This window comes from Betta splendens, chromosome 3 (genome assembly GCF_900634795.4).
Source record: "Betta splendens chromosome 3, fBetSpl5.4, whole genome shotgun sequence".
Lineage (NCBI taxonomy): Eukaryota > Metazoa > Chordata > Actinopteri > Anabantiformes > Osphronemidae > Betta > Betta splendens.
In genome coordinates, this window is record NC_040883.2 from 6,683,651 (window position 1) to 6,706,876 (window position 23,226).

The following is a 23,226-nucleotide window of genomic DNA, read 5'->3' on the forward strand; positions in this document are numbered from 1 at the left end:
GGTTTGCTGCCCTGACCGCTGCAACGCTGGCTTCTGGTGACAGCTGATCACAGCCACGGTGACTCAGATTACCGACAGGTCGGCGCTGAGTGAGTTTTGTACATACCGCACACAACAACAACACAGCAGCAGGTATGTGTAGTTATTTTATTTCATGGTGAGAAACCTCAAGACAAAGACACGCATTTCCTTCCTGGAGAAGCTCGACAGGACGTCACTGAAGAACTCTACCAATGTAACAGAAGGATCCCATCAGACCACTAAATGCAGACAATGAGACAAAAACAAGCTTTACAAACAACAACTGTACAAACCAAAACCAAAAAGAAAAAAAAAACAACAACATTCATCTGTTGACTTTCTCAACAGATGTTGGCAAGATCCTATGACAGCCCATTAAAACCTGGCTACAAATACAGCTCTTTATTCCTATTTGCTGTACTGCATTGCAGAATTTTGTACCCAGGGGAAGAACTACAGTCATTTACAATACATAATGCCAAAGAGACAACAGCTTGACAAGAGTCAAGCTGATACAATACAATAACCTTGGTCAGTAGGAAAAAAATAGTAAATATTACAATCTGACACTGAAGGATCATATTCTGATGAATGTGTTCAGTCCAAGCACTCTCCCTGGACAGGAAGGACCACCGTTGAGCAGAGATTTGGATGAGCTGTGTATCGTGGTTTGTGTCGGGGCAAACGCATATCAAACTTTACATTATTGTGCAATTAGTTTCTTTGAAATCATCCGTAGTTTATGCACAGAAGAACTCAGTAGGAATAAGCAGAGCGACGAGCACTGAGCTGAGTGGAAGCTGCTGTGGTTCTGTAGCGCACATCTAAAATGTTTTCTCTCGATTATAAAACAGGGCTGGGCAGAGGAGGACTACGAGGACATGGAGGTATCAGTAGCTCGTCGGCCCTGCGGAGCTCAGCTGGGAGGCTGCTCAGAACGGGGAGAGGCTCGGCACTTTGATATTGATGTCTCCGATGTTGATGTTGCGGGGGATCTCTGGCAGGTTCATGTTCTTGACAGCGGAGACGGCGCGGGCAGGGGCCGCTGACAGACCTCCCTGCTCAAAGAGAACAGAGGGAGTACATGAGGAGTTAGAGCCAGTTCGAGTGCACTCATACTATCACACTGTTACAGTAGTATGACAAAAAATACCAAATTTAGGGATGTGAGACAAAAGGAGGATTTTAACAGTTTGACATTTAAAGATAAGTCAGAAGATTGGTGCCACCACATTAATTACTATAAGGAACTACAATAAAAAATCTATAGCTTCAATATAAGTCAGGAACAGGAAGAAGAAGTAGCTCATAATTCTTTCATTTACTTGGTTGCCTTCAAAAGAATACCAGGCCGCATAACTAATCTAATAGTCCCAATAGAGATTGTTTTTACATTAAAGCAAAACTGACATAGATTAATACCAAACTGTCATTTCTGTCACTTTATTCAGTCTGACTTCCCATCTGTGTATATGTGGAGGAAGCTTAGTTGCCCAAAGTAACTCACCGGTGACTGACACCTGTCTTAATGTAGTGCATCGGTCGTCATTTGAAGTCGACAGCAAAGTTTAATTTACTGAAATATTGATTTCAAAATGATCATCTCCCCTCTATCTGGAGGTAGTAGCCTGGGTTTCATTTGATAAGGAAGAAAAAGTCTTAAATCTTTGCCTTCCCTTCAGTGTGGAAGGGCGGCTTGCTAGCTTGGTAACCTCAGCACGGTTGTACAGTTGTTTCTTTAACACATGTGGCTGATTGATGAGCACATTTGAGATGAGGGCTAAAACTCTCAGTCCGGGACAAGGCAAACAAGGGCTGTTAGAGTCAAGTTATTATTGAAATGAATGGTAACTGGCATGGCTGCCAAGGGAAGGAAAAGAAACACATTCCTTTGGAAAATAGTCACCACAAATGAAAACATGTGCCCTTTATGGACTAAACACTCAAAAACTAATAGTGCGACGGCGCTTCACTGTGACTGACAGGCTGACCTCTGACTTCTCCATGCGGTTCTGCACCTCCACTTGAGCCACGATCTCATTCATGTTGGTCTCGAGCACCATGCCTCCCATCACCACCTCCTGCAAGATATAATGGACCTGCAGACAGACAAACAAGGCAGCAAATATGCGCGTCAATTAAATGACAGCCATTCAAACAGCTCATTTCGCCAGCTTCAGCAATTCACAGAAGAAACCACAAATGCAACAGGAAATTGTGAATTATGTCATGTGGAAAATTCAATAAGAAAAACTGGATTCTGAAAACACAGACTGACTGCTGGTAATGGCAGCCAGATGTAACTGCTTGAAATTTTGTGGAGCTCAACAATTTACAATCCTGTCTTGTTTAGCAACCCATTCTGTTAAATGAAAGGATGAGAGACGAACAATGCTGGGAGAGGTCACTCTGGAAAAGGGCTCAAGCTCATAGCTCATTGGAAGATGGTTTTTATTTCACTCTTGCATTTAGATTTGGGAATTCCTGTGGGCAGGAGGAGTTCAAAAGACATGACAGTCTTCCATGGCAAACGCTTTTTGAGGTTAAAGATAATTTGAGGGAAGAAAGACAGTCATCCATAATACAGCTCTTGTGAAATGGTCTAAATCTGCATATGTGCGTGGCGAAACAGTGATATTCAGCCTGTTTTAAACCCATGCCTGCGTTTAAATTACTGTATTTCTCGCCACACAGGTTGATGCTGTGCGTCAAAGTTTTCTCCCTAGTAGAAACATTTCCAGGTTTCATCTTGGGAACATTCCTCTGGCCAAACCCCGTTGCACCACATGACATCAATTTCCTGCTGGGAAAATTCAAACAAGATGGCTGAAGTGTGTCTGATTAGCCTTCAATAACACTTGTAGTTCAGATTCAGGAAAAGAAAAGAGGCCTTATAGTAGTCTGAGCAGAGGCATCGGCACACAGATAAATTAAACCTTGACCAATGTTTTTTCTTGCATTAAAACAAACTGCAGCCAAATCTTGGTTCAGATGTGAAAAAGTCAGGGGTATAAAGAATTTCTGAGCTGAAAATGACTTTTTCAAGATGTACTTATTGTCAGGACTCCAGTTTAATATACAGTGTTGGTAGAAATTCTTGGCCCACACACCAAAGACAAGTGGACCAATTAATGCAATGCACTGGGCCCTGAAAAGCATCTGGCAGCATAACAGAGACACATGAGTGCACTGCACGTTATCTCAAGGTCAGGCCTCTTCACAGATCCTTCATTACTTTCCCCTCATTTTAACCTTTTACTGCATATGAAAAACAAAACATTTATAATAATCTGTTCCATTTTGGAGTTGGCACCGGAGACATAATGGAGAAAATATGAGGCTGTTTTCATCAGAATCCTGCTAAGTGTTTTTATGAGCAAAAATTTGCAACATCGGGTGCATGCAAATATGAAGCGGTGAACGAGCTCATGTGTTTTTAATGGGTCACAGTAACTTAACATGCATATTGTGGAGAGTTGGCGTCCATATGAGTAACAACAGTGCAGGTTGTTCTGACACTGCAAAGGGTACTTACCAGGGTGCTGTTTGCTGCTTAATTACACCCATGTCAAAGCTATTTCAAGGCTTCTGAGCTCAACTTGTGGCTCACGCACAAAACAAGGGTGACAACGAGTTTTCATTTCTGATTCATGGCTTTTTGTAAGTAATAACTAGTGGTGAATAACCACCTGATGGTCTTTGTCGACCAATGGTTGTTGTTTGTCACACAGACAAAAGGAGAGCAGAAAATCCTACCGAGAGGCTAAAAGTAGTCAGTGAAGTTAAATAACCCAATTAGAAAAAACTACTGCTGACGAAACACTTAGAGAAGGCCACCAAAAAAAACATTCCCATACTCGCCACTCACCTTGTCCATGTGGAATATAAGATCCAGTTCACAAACGTTTTCAAAGCATTTATCCAGTGTTTCCACAAACACCTACAATGAAGAGAATTAAACATAAACAATGTGGTTTATAATACTGTACTGTACTTCATGAAGTACATGTACATTAAATAAGTCAATTTATTATAGACATACATTTGCAATGTGACATGCATAGTAAAGATGTAAAGATAAATTTCAGCTATTATTGACAGCTTAACAGTAAATGATAATGATTGTTCTTATTACGATTATTAATAATGATGATTCCAGCTTTCCTTTAATCAGACCACTTTCCTGCTCTTGGATTGAAGACCTCTCTTTCAACAAGCAGTTGCACAAACTGCATTTGTCATATTATTGTTTCCTCACAATTTCAGTGCATGTGGCATAATGATGACCTTTTGTTTGATGTCAGTGCAAAGCCCTGGTATCTATTCATCTCTAAATGTTATACAGTGTTGTTTGTGGACAGCATGTAACTGAATGTAACACAAACAGAATTTTTATTTACATTGTTACTGGTGAAAACATCCCTGACAAGAACAATGAATGCATGAATTCCTACATTACAAAGATAGAAGGTAAAAAGTCACAATCGAGTCCTGTTTTTTGATTTGGTATAAGATCTCACAATCCTCAGAGAAACCCAGGGGATCTTTTTTATAACTGGTGGTGGAAAAAGACATATTTTGATCGACCTCACAGTTTTTAAACTGTTCAAAAATTAAATAATATGCAATTCAAAAAACAGCTGACCTGGATCAGATCCAGAATGCCAAGCTCACTTTCAGACGAGTCCACACAGAAGACAAAGTAGAGGGTCGCATAATGCCGATAAATCAGCTTGTAGTCAGAGCCACCAATGAGACTGTAAAGAATTAAAACTTCAGATGATGTGTTATAAAAATTGCAAACTATGACAACTAGTTGTACGAGTGACTGAGGTCAGTTAGTTTTGTGCATTTGCCTCCACCTATGGGTTAAAGTTGGGTTACTGCATCTGCTGGATAATCTTTTCGATCTAATGTGGCAATATCAAAAAAGAAAAATAATTTATAGAAGTAACTAAATATACTAGGATGATAAAACACAATATAACTTAAATTAGGCTGGTTTGCCTTCCATTATTTGGCAGCAAAACTTTTCATCTAGATTTAAGTGGTGCATTTACATGCAATACAAATTCCAGCTTTGAGCTTTATGTGTCAAAATGTAATATTTCAGAATCAGTGTAGAAACGGGTACTTGCCTTCCACCCTCCAGGAAGTTGCAGACATTGTCATCTCTCTTAGAAACCAAATGGAAAGTCTCTCGAATTATCTGCTGCTGCATGTCCTCGGCCTGCAAGAAAATACACGTTACAGCATCTCCACAAGTGCTAATCCATCTATCCTTCTGGTCAGGAAATCCACCAGTGCTGAAACATCGTTTTACTTTAACCTCTAGTTGGCTGATAAGGTAGTAAAAATTCCACAAGTACTCAGCAGCAGCAAAAAAGGGAACAATACAGTACATTCAGAATTACCCACAGACAAAAAATGGGTATGTTTACATAGAAAATTAGTAATATTTGTTATCGCAATGTTTTTGTAAACAGGTGTCAACGTAACTAGTGAGAGTAATATGTTTAGAAAGCTGACAAATTAGTAGCAAATAGTAGTAGGACAAATTAGAACTGCGACGAGCAAGAAGCTAAGCTCCAAACAGCACGAACGTGTCCAACGTTTTCAGAAGCGACATCATGAGCTGTGGTAAATGTTTTACCATCTAAGCGACGTTTATCATCATCCACATCAACAGAACATCACATTTTGGGTTCAGATAGTGAAGAAGGCATCACTACAGGAATGAAAACATTTGGAGAGGCAACACTTACAAAATACTGGTAGAACCTGATAAGCCGCGGTTTCCCGTGGTTGTTGAATATTAAAATTGCTTTAATCATTGCTATTCCTTGAAGTTATTCAAACGACGAAACGAAAAACAGAATAATATTGAAATGACAACAGCTGTTGGGCTTAGACGGCCTGCCGGAAGACTTTCTTGACTGCATCCGGTTGGGTCACTATATTAAGCATCCGACGTCTAACAACCGTCACATATTATGTTCCGCCGAAGTATAGCTTGGTAAAAATGTAGCAAAAACCTCCCGTGTCGCGTTTTTTAATAGATTTAATTTAATAGATATCCACGACCTAACTGGTCTGAATGAATTATGTGCTTTGGTTTAAAAATATTCATAAAAACAGCAGCTATGATACATAAAGAAATTGTGCTGTGTTTATGCTGTCAGTAATGATTACCAAAATTAATTTTACATAATTCAGTGTCTGGAATGAAATATGAACTGTGGCGTAGCAATTTTGCGATGTATTTAGATTTTATTTGTGTTGTGAACATTCTGTTTTCCAAGTGTCTTCAAAATTTCTGATACATTTTAACTGCCATGATTACATAACTTTGCCATCTTTGTGAATGAAGCACCAGCAACTGAGGCGGCCCATAATTAGTGACCTCTTTGTATCTTTGTCAACTGCGCGATGCTGCCATGAAAAAGCTATGTCACATCAGCTGCAACTCTCTTTGTGATCTACTGTAGATGCTGACTAAATTGAAAACTCTGATGAAAAGAAAGATTATGCAATGCAATAACGCAAGGTCTCAAAAATCAGAAAGAAATACTACTGTATAGAAATATAGTGTGTTTGCCAAAGAAACCAATGCAGGATTTTAACATTCTATTATATTAGAAAATTATTCTGCCTGATTATAATTTTTAATTAAATTGGCTAAAGTTATATAAATAGATATAAAATGTTAATTAAATAAAAGAAACAGTTCATAAAAGAGCTAGAGTCTAATCTAACACAACTAGAGATGGGCAGAGAAGCAGAGTGGCATCTTGCTCTTCATCTGGTTTATTCAAATACGAATGCTTGGAATGAAATCCATGAAAGTTTTAGTTTAGTAAGTTTTACCTCCTACACAGTTTTTGAGGCTTTGTGATTGTGATGAATGTACAGCAGTCATAGAATGACACAGCATTTTTAACATACACCTACTAAGGAGTGAGTGAGTTATGAAGGATAAACATGGGTGATCTTTATCAGGAATGTGCTGTTCTGAGCTGCTTCTCTGCAACTGAAGGTTCAGTTCTTTGTTCAAGGGCACCTGCAGAGATAATGGTTATGAGGAAAACAGTCAGGAATGATGAATGTGCCCAAAATATTTGTTTTTATTGACAAACTGAAACGTTTCAATGGAGTAGTGCCAAATATATTTTTTATTCGTTATCATATTTAACCTGTAGGGTAACATTGGAGTTACTGTTGCCTTACTGTATGACTGTCTGTGGATCCTTGATCCATAACTACACTACAATATTCAAACAAGGCCAGACAATTTTTTTTTTGACCACATTTCCTGTTCTGATTTCATGTCCATTGGTTCTCTGTTATAAATGTCTCATCATTAGTGTGGCAATGCCACCCGGACCGTTGTCTGCATATCATCCATTATTTCCTCGCTAAATTCCCTTCCTCCTGCATGAGCACAGTGGAAAACAAACAGACGCTCATTAGCATGTGTGACCCGTTGGTGGTAAACAGGCTTATTTCCACATGAGTGCAGTACGAGAATGGACTCCACCGGGACAGTCGAGGTAGGTGGGCCCGCCGGCTGCCTTCATGGGGACTTGAATAGGGACTTAACAAATGCAAGTGGACAGGCACAACATTCTCTGGCATGGGGGGGTCATGTTGGTACAGTGTGTACTTGTTAGTGGGTGACTCACTGTATTTGGACTCTTGGGTGGCCACTGATATTCACTTCATTTTTTTAATGTGTATATTTTTCCTCTCATTGGTAATTGTTGGATTGTGACGGATGCTGAGTGCTGCTTGCCAGAGCTGAGGTAATGTGTGGTGTTCCAATAATGCATCTGTGTTCTGTGATGTGAAGTGAGGAAAGCAGCCTGTAATTACAGGAATAATCAAAATTGTCAGGGGCTCTTTATGGGCAGTTTTGTTTACTCTCTGCTTTTCATACCACCACAGGCTGCTGTCCCTCCACTTTCCAAAGCTCGGCCCTTAGGACCCAAAAGATCGTGAACTTTACCTGTCTGTGTCTGTGTAAATATTTAATTAAACCTTTAACCTGTTAACCATTTAAAGGTCTGTATAATTTACATTTCTTTAACAGTTAGTGTAACCCCACTGTTATTTATTTGACTGCGGATTGGAACTATGCAGTTGATTTCCATCACCTCAGGATGGCAGCATTTCTGTGTGTTTTTAGGGGAAACCCAGGCTCCAGGGTTACCTGAGTTGTTACCAAGCTCCACACGACAGGATTTATACATGGAATTTATTTCAGCAGGTAATTTTGACCAGAATGGCCAATGTGAAAAAATTTGTTTGGTTCCATGTATTTGCTTCTCTACCGGTGGAAATCTCTTAATGCATTCAATAGAATTACTACTAGATTTATAATATAATTCAGACGCGACTACTGTCACGTTATTTTATGTCGATGACAAGACAGACATGACACAGACGACAGTGTTTATTGATATAAGCCAATACATGACCAGGGTGATATTAACAATATTTGCATTGTGTAAAACAGGCCTGCAACGACATATACACAGAAGAAACGTCTGTGACTGCGTCCATTTATTTTAGAGTAATTACAGGTGCTGCAGACAGACAACCCTCCGCTGTGTACGTCTGAGCAGCAAAACAACCCTGATCCTGGATCAACATCCCGGATTTCCATCACACCGCTTCGTGAACGCAGTCGCTACGGTGATCAAAGAGCATAAACTAGACAGAGGTCTCACTCTCTCTACAAATTCGATTTCTTGTGGCCATCATTTAAACATCTACAAACAATAGCATAAACTATTGCAAATGTCAAAATATTGTACACGGACTTTAGTTGGATCAGTGGCCGCTCACCACAATAACCCCACTGACGTGAGTGTAGAAAAGGGATGAGTCAGTGGAGACTTGCTCTGTTGCCATCGGCGGCAGAAGCAGTGTGCTGCTGTAAATATCGCTTAAGGGTTACTCGGTTCACAATGTTATAACCATGCAAAGATAAAATCTACTCTTTTATGATTAGTGCCAGACTAGTCACTATGGTAACTACTCTTTTGTGGCGCCTGGGCTGCGTAAGAGCGACGCCCACCTCCACAGACTGAAAGGCGGGACAGAAGCCCGAGTGGTTCATCTTTTTAAATAGAGACGATCTCTGTACACGGCGCCGTGTTTACAGCGAACGCGGCAGACTGCGCGAGGGAGACTGTATGTGTGTGTACCTGCACATTAATCTGTCTGCCCACGCTATCGCTACCTGAACGACCATCATCGACGGAAGGCATTAGGCTACAAGTGGAATTGACCCGAACCGGACCAGTAGAAGGCGCATAGTCTGCTTTTTTCCGTTGATGGAAGGTGAATTACGGCCACCACAACAACGCGGTGTGTGCGTGTGCATGATGAGCGGCTGAGGTGGAGGAGGAGGAGGAGAAGGAGGCTGCAGTCTAAAGCCAGATTTTATCCTGAAATTTCGAAACACACCTCGCGTCCTCCACACGCGGCGGTTGTGTATCACGCTAACATGCCTCTGTGCGTTTCCCGCCGCCTCTTTCCATCTCAGTTGTGAGCGGGTTGGACGCGTCGTCCGCCTCCCGAGGATCCTTCGGCAGCGGGACGTTGAGCGTTTTTCCTCCAGTTATGGAGCGTGAAGATGTGGATTACAGAGGAATCCCCGCCGCCAGTGTTGCCGCATTGCTCTCGCCACACACGTCCACGCGCGGCCGTTTTTGGCAGGAATAAACAGAACTATGAATGCGCGTTATCTGGCCAGAGGAGTAAATCGGTGATTTTTTTCGGGGGGGCTCATTAGCAAACGTGAGCGAGAGCTACCCCGCTAGCCTGTTTGCGGTAGCTATTAGCTCCATTAGCCGGCTAACGGCTACGAGGCTGCGTTTACTGGCTGGAGATTAAAAAGCGTTGTGACAATTCAAACCGGGCTCCGCCGACCTTCTCCCCCCGCAACGTATTTATTTGCAGGGTTTTGGGCAGGATCCACGTCTCCAGGAATGAAGTCTCGAGCGGGAAGCAGCCGCTTGACCTTGTTTTGGGGGCTGATGCTGGGTCTGTCGTCCTGCCTCCGGCCCGCCACCGCAGAGAGTAAGTAACGCTAACGCCGCTCCACGCCACTACACGCGGGGAACGGTTTGTTGTCACGCTTCACTACTGCTCAAGTGTGAGAACCGGGGCAGGGAGTCGTTACAGTGTTGATCTCTCGGCACCATGCGCACAATACAGCAGTGCGATAACAGAAACAATATTAGTTTATTGTCAGTTTAGCTACTAGATCCTGCTTTTTTAAGGTCAGATTGACATATTAAAAGTCCACTGTATAGTTATTAGAAAAGCTTGTTTTTATGTTAAAAACGTGGTTTTACTATGGCTTTGATGGTAAAATGTACTGCGTCTGGTTGTAATCAGGATCAAGGAAAAATACCACATTGTTTAAGTGTGTGAAATACATTATCACGTCCCAGCTGATGGAGAAACTCAAGCTAAATATACAGTCCGCAACTGTGAGTCACAATGGGGTGGAAACAAATAAACCATATCTGTGATCAAAGCTACGCAAAGCGGAACTAGGATTGGAGAGATGAAAAGGTGGTTGGGATTGTCCTCCCCTACGTCCAGAAATGTGATTTCCTGTGTATTGTTTTCATACCGGAGAGAGGGAACCGCTGTAAACAGTCCGTGCGAGCAAACGTCTCATTTAGGTTCACATGGCATCGGCAGCATACGTGCATGTGAAAAGTTTTCCAGACTACTAAGTTCAAATGGACTCTTGATGTTTGTGTAGATGTTCTGTACGAAAGGCCCAGCATTTTTTTAAAACCCCCTCAACATCAACAGCAATGACTGGACTCACAGTTTGTCCAAGTGCTGTTTTTATGTACACAGCGATTTATTGTCCTTTTGGGTAAACAAACCTGGACATACCTTGACCTTGGAAATACTTAAATGAATACCAGGCTGCCGCGCAGCAACATCCTCCTTTCAGGCAAACAATGGGAACCACATGGCTTAAGACTATAAACTGTAGTCCAGCCATTAAAATGACTATTCTTCAGTGGAGCTTTTGAACTTTCAATCGTCCAATACCACGCAGATGACTAGGGAATTTCTAGGGACAAACTTTGCCAACACGTTCACAGCTTCTGTCTGCTCATAAGTAACTTGAATTAAATTTTAACTTCTATTTTTATGTGTTGCCATGTGGAAAATTTTCCATGTTTCCAGCTAAACTGTAAACTAGGCGTCCTGATTCATCCGATTCATCGTGACATGGTTGGGGAGGGCAGGGTTAGAGGGTTGAACCAGGGTCTGGGTTTTAAAATAGAACAAGCCAAAGCACATTCGCAAGCAAAACAGACTAAGTTCTGTTGATTGGAAAGAGTGAGGAGCTTGTGAACTGTGTGTTATGGGGTTTACTGTTAGCCCCAGTGGTTACAGGACAAACCCAGGAGCAGCAGAGAGGTTCTCCCATCGGAATCCTACATTTATTCTCGCTCTGCTGTGGAGCCGTCTTAAGGTTCCTTGTGTGGCTAGGCTCTTAGCATTCTTGCTGGTTTACTGTCTCAGTTAGGACTGGGGGGAAGATGACGGCTTTGGGTTAACCAAGTTTCAGCTCTGCGGCTGTGGACATAGCTTTTCAGATCAGCCAAACAGGTTTTATCTGTCAAGAGCAATCTTTTGTTAATGCTTCTGTGCACATTTCTTCTCACCTTCCCTTTCATGTGGAAAAGTACTTCTGAATATGTTCCCCCTCAGGCAATGTGTCACCAACAGGATGGAAAGGAGTAGTAAACAGACTTGCTGCAGTTTAGGTGTAGCATGTAACGCAAAGGCTTAGAGGGTGTAGTCCTTCCTATTTCATGTCTTACGGGGCGTCAAGTGCTTCTATTGGGCTTCCGCTGATTGTGTGTGGACAGTCTTGGTGCTTCGGCCAGATCGGAAAAGGTTATCGGAAGTAAATATGTGACCAGGAGGCTCATCAAAGCTGCAGAGATAGGCTTGTGTATTCAGCTATTCAAAACGTGTCTGTGTGGGAGGAGAGGAAGGGGGAGTTATTAAGCTCCTACACCTGCTATCGCTATTTCCATTGCACACTGCAGCACAAGTCAGGAAATCTTGGTTCGGATTCTTAGTGGTCAGGACACGAGCTTGTGAAAATTGACAGTTTTGACTTCGCAGTGAGGCTATAGACTGTGGTGACAGTGCATCCTTTTGCATGCCGTAGTGTTGGGTGTGCAGTAACAGGTCTGCAGCTTGTTGACTTCCCCAGATAATGTGCAGTGACAGGTAGATTTACTAAGTCTTGAACTGGTGAACCAAAAAAATCAAAATGTGGCTCCGTGCGTGGCGCTTGGTGGAGTAACGTGTTAAAGGAGACTTATTTGCACAGGGCACAGTCATGTTCACAGCCGCGGAGGATGTTGGCGCGTTACCTTTTTGCTTAGAGCTGTAAGATTGCTGTCGCATCAGGAAATTTAACACACCGTTTCAAACCATGCTGGTTTGGTGCGTAGATATGAAACGGGTTTGGGAACGTTACCAGCCGTCGTCAACTTTGCCTGAGCCGAACTTTAGTTTAATCCAGTGAGAGCAAAGAAAGTTCATGGTGTTCTTTTTGAAATGAATCATTATTTATAGTTTGTGAAGAATACCATGTTCTGGAGATATATGTGGTTTTTGCTATCGGCAGTAAAGTGTGTTACGGATTTAATTTAGTTTAGCTTAAAGAGTTTGAGCAATTCTGCATATTTGCATTAAACATCAGTTTGGACAGTAAGTCAACTTGCCTTTCTACTTTTTTTTTAGAAAGTATCAGACTAAGTGATTATGATTATTATTTCACCACCTTTAGTGTAGTATGTTAAAAACATTAAGGAGAACTATTTGAACGCATATGACACTATTACCCCGCTTAATTACACAGCTTCACAGGAAATGTACTGTGCCTGCATGTACTTATCAATTCTGCAACACCACAGTGACTTTTTATTTATAAAGTGCTGTAAATAGAGAACAATTTATTGCTTGCTGAGAAAGCGCAGTCTTGCCCAAACCTTTCTGCGTCACATACATACAGTAAAACTTTATAGGCCGGCATTAAAGTAGCAGTGTGACAACCTGTTAGGTGGTTGGTGTGAGTTTTCCATGACTCACTGCCCTCCAGCTTTTGAAGCCTAAGTCCTCCTCACAGTGATGTGTGATAATGGTCTCCATGTTTCTGTGGGTGCTGCTGTGGCTCTGGGCTAAGTATTGTTTAGAGTGTAGCACATGGGTGGGAGGAGAAGTTAGAAAGGCAAACACTCCACCTATCATCACCAGCATGGTTTACCAAACTTTTCATGAAGGAGATTTAGATTATTCAAAGGCCCCACGGAATCCCGAGTACCTGCATTGTTCGGAGCTTGTCCCTCAACTTGTTTTGGTTTCTTTGTTGAAGTAGCATTTGAGTTTGTTGCATGTCTGTGAATAATAGTGTTAGTTAGAGAGGTTAAAACAGGACACATGTCAACAAATCTGTTTTATGCTCAACATAAAACTGTGCAATGTGTGTATGTTAGAATTTGTACACATCAGAGGGTAATGGATGATTCTTTGTTGTCTGTCCTTTGATCCAAAGCCCAGACATTTAATTTTTACCATACAATACATACTTCTTCAATTCCCTATGTCATACGTTTTCTTTTCATGTTAAAGGATAAGAGCAGATGATTCCTAACAGTTTTTTTTTAAGTTTCAGAACCTTTGTCTATCACCTACTCACTGTAACATCTGTGGGTTTAAACTTGTTCATCTGTGGGGAAAAAAAAAAACCACATATGTTGCTAAAACTATGTTCTACTAGATGACATGTTTCTTCCTAAGAATGAATCGTTGAGTTTTTGTCTAAAAACATTGGTTTGTCCTAGAAGTAGTTAGCACAGCAAATGAACAAAGCAAATGTGGTTGAAAAATTACATTTACGTCGTAAAATGATTGACCATAATACAAGAACGTAATTTAATGTGCTTATAATAAATGAAACCTAGTTTTAACTAATGTGTGTCAATTGAGTCCAAATCATGACCTAAATGTGCAAACCAATCAGAAGCACATCAGAGTTCAGCCACAAGTAATGTTCTGAAAGTGATGTGTATCAGACTTGTACTTTACACGTCATGCTGTTAAAACCCAGATGCTGACACCTGTGTAAAACAGCGAGGACGCCGCCTTCTCAGCAACGAGGCGGGGTTGCCATATAAAACGCACCATTCTTACGTTGGAAACTAAATAACGCTTGTTGTTCTTTGGCTTTGGAATTTGGTCGAAATGAAAGATGGACTCCTCGTTTCTTTGTGTGAAGGAAACATGACACTTAGCACAGAAGTGTGACTCACAGTTTTTAATAGTTTAACAACAACAACGCTCTTTGGCACAGACAAATAATCTGTACCGGGTTACGAATTCACTGACGACACTGTGATTACAGGAAATAAGGTGTTGGTTTAACTTCAGGATTTCTTATAAAATAATACAACAATATAGAAACAAGATGGGCCTTGTGCTTTAACAGTAAGGACTTGACTGGGGCAATTCTTTGACTTGGTGCCATTTGTTCCACCAGTACATTAGAAACATCATTGCAAGTTTAATATGGCATTAAACACCAAACTGCTATGTGATGTGTTTTTTAATGAAGCATGATGTGATGTAGTGCTACGTCTGTAGTTCTAGTTCTATAGGAGATATATATATTTTTTGGTTATTATGGTCTGTCCATGTTTTATAGTCTGTATTTTATATAAGAACAGCTTCTGGGTCTTTTGATGTGATCGTGTTATGAAAGCTTTATAAAAGGAGACAGTGAAACAACAAACTTGTTGTAGTTGTGTATCTTAATACAAAAATAGCCCGAAGGCACAGCAGTCTAAACTTTATTGCCCTGTTAACCATAGCCGGAACAGAACCTGTTTGTATTATTTACATTGTTTAAAGTTCACACTAAAATATGAACATGTCAGTAACACAACAGTTCAATGTCGGTACCTCTTCTCACTGTCTCTTGTTTCTCTTTTTCTCTACAGTCTGTGGCCCCAGCATTGACATTGGCAATGATATCAGTGAATTTAGGCAACTGGAGAACTGCACAGTGGTGGAGGGCTACTTGCAGATCCTTCTCATTAATGACAAAAACAATAATAACGCTAACCAGGAAATCTTCCGCTCTCTCAGTTTCCCTAAACTGACCATGATCACGGATTACCTGCTGCTGTTCCGGGTGTCCGGCTTGGACAGCCTGAGCACACTCTTCCCCAACCTCACTGTCATCCGCGGACGTAACCTGCTCTACAACTACGCCTTGGTGATCTTTGAGATGACCAGCCTGAAAGACATCGGCCTGTACAACCTGAGGAACATCACTCGTGGCGCGATTCGCATTGAGAAGAACCCTGAGCTCTGCTACCTGGACTCGATCGACTGGTCCCTCATCATGGATGCTGAGTTCAACAACTACATAGCGGGGAACAAGCAGTCCAAGGAGTGCAGCGATGTTTGTCCAGGCATCATGGAGAAAAGCCCTCAGTGCAGGAAGACCATATTCGAGAACAACTACAACTACCGCTGCTGGAACTCCAATCACTGTCAGAAAGGTGAGTTGACGGTCACGCATGATGGCTCGTTGGGGATTTAACTTGCAAATAGATTGTGCAGACAGTTGAGCCTTTGGCCTGATTTGTGTAGATTTAGATTTGGGAGTGAAATGAACAACCCTGCACCTACAGCTGTGGCCTGCCACTTGTTACTTTAACTGCTGTGTTTTGGTTGCAGGAAAGGGGGGGAAGCAGTGGGGTGTTGGTATGCATGATTGAACTTTGTGCAAATCTTTACTGGAATATATCTCAGGTGTTTAGTCCAGTGAGCAACATTTATTTAAAAAAAGATAATTACGAGTTTAGTTTGCAATTTTGGTTTTCTCAAGACAAGCAACTACTGGCTGTCAAATGTCAAAATCTGTGTTACGTATATACAGCACGGCCTTCTGTTTTTGGGTGGTTACCTGTTGGAACGATTTAGTCTGTGTCTCGACGAGGCAGAAGGTCATTTATTCAGGTGCCTAGTGGTAAATTAAATGATCTCAGCTGCCCAAACAAACAACGTAAAGGTTCCAGAGTTTAATTGAGCTACTTTAAGCACGATTAATGTGAACTCACCTTTTAATATTGTGTTGCTGTTTTGCCTTTGCGCTTTAGTGTGTGTGTGTGTGTGTGTGTGTGTGTGTGTGTGTGTGTGTGTGTGTGTGTGTGTGTGTGTGTGTGTGTGTGTGTGTGTGTGTGTGTGTGTGTGTGTGTGTGTGTGTGTGTGTGTGTGTGTGTGTGTGTGTGTGTGTGTGTGTGTGTGTGTGTGTGTGTGTGTGTGCGCGGCTGAATTCTTTCTCTGGTGACTGGCGCCTCGCTGCAGACTCAGCATGTTGATGTTTTCAGTCTTGTGACATGAAACTGTTGCAGGAGTCAGCAGCATCAAATACACTTGGAGCACACACACACACAGGCAGAGATGGCGGCACACACACACATGCACTCAGCCTGCCTCGTGGGTGTTTGGAGTGTGGATATGCTGGAAAATAACTCAGGAGGTAGAATATATAGGATTGATGGAGGTGAAGGAGCTGTTGAATTTGTAATTTTTCTCTTCCATAGACAGCCCACAATAAAGTCTAGACCTCTCCTCTTGTCCTTGTCTGTGTTTACATTAGACTTGGAGGGAAAAAAAGCCAAGGGTTCACTGAAAAGGACACGGTATCAGCCTAGATCACCTAACTACGCGACCAGTCAGCAGTCCGATCGTACCCTAGTGCCCATGAAATCTAAAGTTTTGTCTTCACATAAAGGAAGGCCACCCATCTTCTCTTCTGACACACCAGAAACTGACAACTGGCAGCTGGTGTTTGTGCGTCTGTGTGTGAATAATTCAACTGTACTAGAACTTGGAGCTAAAGTTTATCGCTAGCTTATTTTTTTATTGCGTGAGCCTGTTGTTTTTTTGATTGATGCTTACATGAGGAAGTGAAGGTGGAGGGCCCATGTAAAAGTCAGTACAACATCTCAATATAAGGTCATTTGTTTGTTTCCACCTTGTGGACTCTAAAAATAACATTCTTTTTCTAGAGATTGCAGAGCATGAAGGACGGGAAGAAGATTTAAATATTATTTTAAAATAGCTAATAACATAATGTTGAATGCTTTTTTTTTTAGTTTTACTAAAGTTTACTACTTCTCTTATTGCTAAAATATTATTGACTAACTGATGCCAGTGCAGTTATGTACTGCACTGGTTTATATTACAAAAGAAACACACAGATTTAAATGGGAACTCAAAATAAAAATTTAAATATTTGGGTCTAGACCTTTTTTATTAATAATGTTTGCCCTGAAGCGTCAGTTGCCGTTTTCAGAACATGACTACCGGTAACTAGATACCTGGGACACTTTCAGTAATGATCAGTGTGTTTGTGTTTTGTACGTGAGACATTGACGTTTCTTTTGTTTGTTTGTTTTTTTGTTGTTGAGACAGTTTAGGTTTAGACTAAATTTAGATGAAACGGAGGATGACCCCGTGAAGATGCATAAGCAGTCTACCAGGCTCCAGAGGGAGTGTGCCAGCCAGGGCAAATGGCCCATCAGTTGCCGCTGTGCTGCTGCCTTAAAACAGAATTGATCTCTAACAACATGAGCTCTGCTGCTCTCTCTGCAGAGGCTGCATTGTTGTGCTATTTATTAAGTACTTCATTGGAGAGGTCTGGTGGTAGTAAAGCTGGGCATCATTACAGCGGGAAAGACTGATAGCTGGAGTACTTGGACTTTTCCCTCAATTCTGCCAGCTGTAGTACCTGCACTTCAGAAGAGGTCTATATGTTCGATATGCAATCCTCTGTGTTAGTCACGTGTAGCAATAAAAAGAATAACACAAAGCTGCTCATGCTATATTAGGCTGCTTGTCTCTTTACTTATTTTTGTACAAGCGGCAGGAAACACTGCGACCATAGAGGAGCATATTATGAGGATTATCATTTGTCCCTACTGATAACGCCCTGTATAAAGCTTCAGTAATTGTATCTGGGCTCTATTATTTGAGTGTGTGCTTTGCTCACAACCCTTATGCTGCACTGTCAGTGACAACTTTGTATGCAAAGGTGAGGTATTTTTGGTAGAAGGTATTATTTTCTGACCCAATCATTCATCAAATCAGTAAATGATGGAAGGGAAAAGTGCTAGCCCTGTTTATGTTGAGTTAATAGAAAATACAGACTTTTAGTCTGTATTCATTCATAAAACGGTTACAGGGGAAAAAGGGCTCAAAGCTTGTTTTCTTCTTTGGGAAAGTGGAGTGTTTTTAGTCACAGTGGTGGGGGCTGCATTCTCCCATGTTTACTTCCCTCATTTGTTTTTTGGAATCTGGTTTGGGTGTTTTGTCCTGTTCATAACTCATAAGCTTCCTCTAAAGAAGAGCCATGTCTATACATGCTGGGAAACAAACACCCACACACAGACACACACATTTTTGTGCTCCCTCTCTCTTCCAAACACAAACCTGCACACAAGCTCACACATTGAACAGCATGGGGGATGTTTTTCCGGTGCTTTGTATGGTCTGAAGAGATGAAAGCACATCATTAAAGTACAAAGTAGGTCTTTTGGGATTTACTGGAAGGATTTTTGTCTTTTGTTAACCCCTGGTTGAAGGGGTTACACATTAAACTAAGGTTGCCTGAAAGGTGGTTGTTCAGCCCACTACAAAGTCATTTACTATACTTGACGTGCCGATGTTTGGTTATTTCCTTAACATGTTCCAGATGAGTCAGTGAACCTCATGCAGTAGTATTATTAGTGTAAATATGTTCTGTGTATTGTGCATGTGTGTTTTATATACATAACTATAGATGTCACATGATTTTCTGTTTGGATGGCTTCACGGTAACATGCTAATGTAAATGCTGAGTATACTGCTGCAGCGTCTGTGAAACTGTGGGTTAGCAGGAAACGCATCAGTTGTGGAAAACACATTCTTGTGTGTGAGCGAGGCAGAAAGAGGAGAGTGTTGTGTGTGTTGTGTCTTATTTCCTCCTCCAGTCCTGTTTTCCCGTTGGTTTTGAATATAGAAGTTGTTTGTGAGGACATTTTAAAGAATTGATGGGCTTTTTAAGAGTTTCAGTATTCCTGTTGTCTTCAGCAGTGAACCATCTCTGCTTCACTTGACCTTGAAAGATTTTGCCCTCTCTGTGTTCTAGTTGAGGTATCTTGGGTAAGCATGGCCTGTTTCAAGGTGCTGATTTATGCTATAAAATGTTTAGTTTTGCTTAGTTTGCTGCAGTTCTTCGAGATGTTCTGTTGATTCTTTGATTTAACTTGCAACTCTCAACTCGGGCAGAAAACAGAAAATGTACTGGATGAGTAACAAAATACAACACTGAGTCTATAATGACTAACCATAATAATAAGAAACCTGCTACAGGTGATATGCAAGTGCATTGCTTCGGTGACAAGAGCCTCCTAGGAACAAAACAGTGCAAGGTGTTGTTCTAGGAGTTGAGGTGGCTAATTTTCTTTTAGACAACGATTTAAATTTTTAATGTAGTCATTTCAGAGTCTGAAAAACGTTTGATTAGAGTAAGTGAAGTGAGAGAAGCTCTGCTTGAGCAAAGGTTTTGTTGATTGTCTTGTCTGACTTGTGTGACCCGATGCTTAGGGCTTAGGGAATCTTGGTGACTACTAGTTCCTCCGGCTGATCTCTATTTAATCTCTTCTATGATTAGCTTCACAACATGTAGCGGGTAAGGACACCCACTTACTTGATGCAGCTGCTATTCTGGGGTTTGGTGAAGCCTTCCTCGGACAGTGTCAATGCCTGTTGATTGAAGTAAATATAAATTGTGTTTTTCTTCTGAACAGCTCCCGTGTATGCTACTATCGTGTTAGTGACGCAAAACGTCTTTCATGGTTTGCGGAATCAAGTTAAAGTGCATTTCACTGCAGTGGTTATGGGATAAAAGGGTAAAACGATAACTATGTTGCATTCAATTGTCTAATTTGTGTTTTGTTATAAATCCGGCGCTCGTGTTTTGAGTTTTAGTCAAGTACGTTAATGCATTTTAAGCAGCTCCCTAAAAGTGTAAACCTCCCTGCAGCCAGACTGCTACATGCTTCAGAGATTCAAGATGCCTAATTTGCTGGCAAAGCCTATGGGCATTGTGTCACTGGTTGTTTGATACCAATTAAAAAAAGAGAAAAAACACTGACAAGTATTAAAACAATGGACATGAGCCTTTTTTTAAAATACATTCATTCACATTAAACGTGTTGGCGTGTAGTTTATTGTGTTTAATCTAGTCCGTTGGCTGCCCATATGTTAGTGAGAGGAGTCTTTCAAATGTGAAACAACATAACAGTAAATGTGAGACTCTTGAGCATCTGGGAGAGGGCAAAGGTACATAAGGTTGGTTCATCTTGAGATAAGGGAAACCGTGTGCGTGTCGGGGGGGCTTCACAGCTTCACTCCCCCAGATTCTGTTCTCAAGCCAGATTTTTTTAAAGCTATCTAAAAGATGTGCTTAAAGATCTTTGAATGCATTTGTTGGACCCAGAAGTTATAACGTAAGAGTTCTCAGACTGGCTGTATGTCAATCTTTCATTGCTTTCATTCAATCCTCATCAACCAATAATGGTGATAGTTGATGATGATGAGGCAAACATAAAAAAAATTACCTGCACTATAATTTGATCTAACAATGGACATATTGTTCACCTGTGTAGCCAATGTATTAATTTTGGTACACTAGAAGCAATTGTTTTTCAATGATGGTTTGGTTTGGTTTCATGCTTGCATGACATTGAATATATAAATCTATGATAAAATATATGTTACATGTTATATTTTTCTAACCAGAAGATCCTATGGATCTAAACATGCATTGCAAGACAATTAAAAGTAAACTTCTAGGATGATTGGAAACGGTGAGGCCACAACTTACTTTAAGCAAATTAGATTTCCATAAAAATTCCAATTGAGTTATAGAGATCTGACTTTAGAGCAACTATGATCTCCGGTAAAAGTTAAAATAAAATCATCATATAATGAGCTGTGTGGAGCTGTATTCAGACAAACTGTTCGGTTAAATGTCATAATTATAAATTATGGATTTGTTACTTAGTGATCGTAAAAACCACTTTATAGTGTTTATTTATATCATCCAATCTAAAAGCAGAATTGATCATCGCATCTAAAATGACAGTCCATAATGATGCACAGCTAGCCGTGCACCCCTTACCCTGACCAAGAACCCGAAGGCTGTCAGGACTGGTAATTATAGGGATTGTTTTGTAAACCAGGCACATCTCTGACTACTTTTAGTGAACAGTCACACCCATCCCTGGTATTCCTGGAAGAGAACATTACTGGTTTGGCTGTGTTAAAGTGCCTACTGTAATTATGTGGCCTTTAATTGTGCTCCGTTAACACCGTTGGATTGGGATGAACTGTGACCGGGCACTGAGATTAGCCCGTTGCTTGTGGATTTGAGGCGGCTTGGATTAGTTCTGAAATTGATGTTTTGGTATTAAAGTTCATGTTTCATGATGTTGCTCCAGTGTGATCACAAAAGAGAAGAAGAAGCAATGAAAATAAAAGTGTAAATTCTGGAATGCTTTAGCCCGTGGAGTTTGAGTTTTGTGTCTGTGGTTTGTTTACATGCAATAGATTTGACAATAGACTGCATTTTTTTATCTTTCAGGGAAAGAACAAGCTTTATATATTAAAACTTCTGCAGTTTTTAGAAAAATTTCTTTACAAATTTATTTTCATTTTTTTTGGCGATAGAGAGAAGGGGCATGGACTAGGCCAAATTGTCTCAAGGATTTGGCTACTGTAATTTGTAATTAAGACCATTTAGAAGTATTTCAAACAAAAGTATTGATTTATGGACTTTCAGGCTGTTGCCCTCTGGTCATACTGTAAATTGTGGTTTAGTTTGGTCTGAAGGACATTGCCACTATTATCAGGACAGCATAGTTTAAGGATTCCTGCTTATCAAAGGAAGCTAAGTGAATGTGGAAAAACATCCAGGCCTTGAATCCTGGCCATGATAAGTTGCACACCACCTTCCAAGGCTGACAGATAGTCATCATGACAGCCAACAGGCCATGGCTGCCACAAGGTGAAAGGGAATCTTATGCTTTGCCGCCTTCATCCTTTCCCTGAAATTCCAGGAATATTTTTGGCTTTGTGTGTCAAGTAAACACAAACACAAAGACTAAGGAATGTAGATAATCCCTTCCCTGTGTGTGTGTGTGTGTGTGTGTGTGTGTGTGTGTGTGTGTGTGTGTGTGTGTGTGTGTGTGTGTGTGTGTGTGTGTGTGTGTGTGTGTGTGTGTGTGTGTGTGTGTGTGTGTGTGTGTGTGTGTGTGTGTGTGTGTGTGTGTGTGTGTGTGTGTGTGGAGTCAAGACGTTTACTAGCAAGATAAGAGATTTTGAATCTCTCGTTTCATGCAAACAAATTAGACTGATTTGAAAGTAATTTTGACAGTTGCAGAACAAAGTTTAAGCAGTTCAACCCATACTGAGTGAGCTACTACAACACTGTCTTGTGTTGATGACTTGTATTCCTGCTTTAAAAATAAGCCCTGTGTGCATCTGCTGAGAACGTTGACAGTAAAGAATGACTCAGAGGTTGTGTATTTTTGTTATTGGTCATGTGTGTGGCATGTAGGTTGTGGGCTAGGATTTCACCGACTGTTGCTTGACATGCACATAACCTTTCTGACTCAATTTGGGACTATCTGCTCTAATCTCAACAGCAGGTAACGGGAAGCTGCTAATGCGATGCCTCCTCGTAAACCCCCGTCCGGCCTGTTATTGTCTGGCCTCTGGAGCCTCTGGGGACCACAGTATTTGATTTGTCTTGTCTTTTCCAGGTCAGTCAGCAGGGGGATGCCAGGAATTCCTTTTGTCTGTAGTTATCTTATAGTGTCAGCTGATCTGACAGATGCTTGTTCACAAGGTTAACTGTTGCCTCTGCTTAGACTAGCTTGAATAGGATCCTTTTTCTTATGTTGTAACATATTCCTTTCCCATTATAACGTAATTAGAAAATTAATTTGCAGCAACAACTGTATCAACACTCGTCCTTTTTTTTTCCTACAAACTTTTTTCATCCTACCTAACGTTTCCTTTGATGAT

General features: G+C 41.0%; 2 protein-coding genes across 3 annotated transcripts in view; one reads left to right on the forward strand and one right to left on the reverse strand.

Annotated features, from left to right (window-relative positions):
• Positions 1-133: 133 nt before the first annotated feature.
• ap3s2 (adaptor related protein complex 3 subunit sigma 2) lies at positions 134-5,980 on the reverse strand. The gene is made up of 6 exons (XM_029144606.3): positions 5,787-5,980; positions 5,160-5,251; positions 4,667-4,778; positions 3,890-3,961; positions 2,013-2,120; positions 134-1,079 (listed from the first exon to the last, which is right to left on the reverse strand). The coding sequence occupies exons 1-6, from the start codon at positions 5,853-5,855 to the stop codon at positions 954-956; spliced, it is 579 nt and encodes a 192-aa protein (XP_029000439.1). The 5' UTR covers positions 5,856-5,980; the 3' UTR covers positions 134-953.
• A 1,639-nt stretch (positions 5,981-7,619) lies between these two features.
• igf1rb (insulin-like growth factor 1b receptor) overlaps positions 7,620-23,226 on the forward strand; it is a 34,560-nt gene continuing 18,953 nt past the window's right edge. Inside the window, exons 1-2 of one of the 2 annotated variants that reach the window (XM_029144044.3) lie at positions 7,620-10,107; positions 15,081-15,647. In XM_029144044.3, the coding sequence (XP_028999877.2) occupies positions 10,017-10,107; positions 15,081-15,647 (658 nt within the window). In that variant the 5' untranslated portion in view covers positions 7,620-10,016. The remainder of the gene's footprint in view (positions 10,108-15,080; positions 15,648-23,226) is intronic. The other variant, XM_029144043.3, reaches the window with a different exon arrangement.

Excerpts from the sequence above, each read along its gene's own strand:
- ap3s2 (XM_029144606.3), bottom strand. The coding sequence starts at position 5,855 with ATGATTAAAGCAATTTTAATATTCAACAACCACGGGAAACCGCGGCTT. Across the intron at positions 4,779-5,159 it reads AACTTCCTGGAGGGTGGAAG|TCTCATTGGTGGCTCTGACT; the intron begins GCAAGTACCCGT and ends AATTCTTTACAG. Across the intron at positions 2,121-3,889 it reads TTATATTCCACATGGACAAG|GTCCATTATATCTTGCAGGA; the intron begins GTGAGTGGCGAG and ends GTCTGTCTGCAG.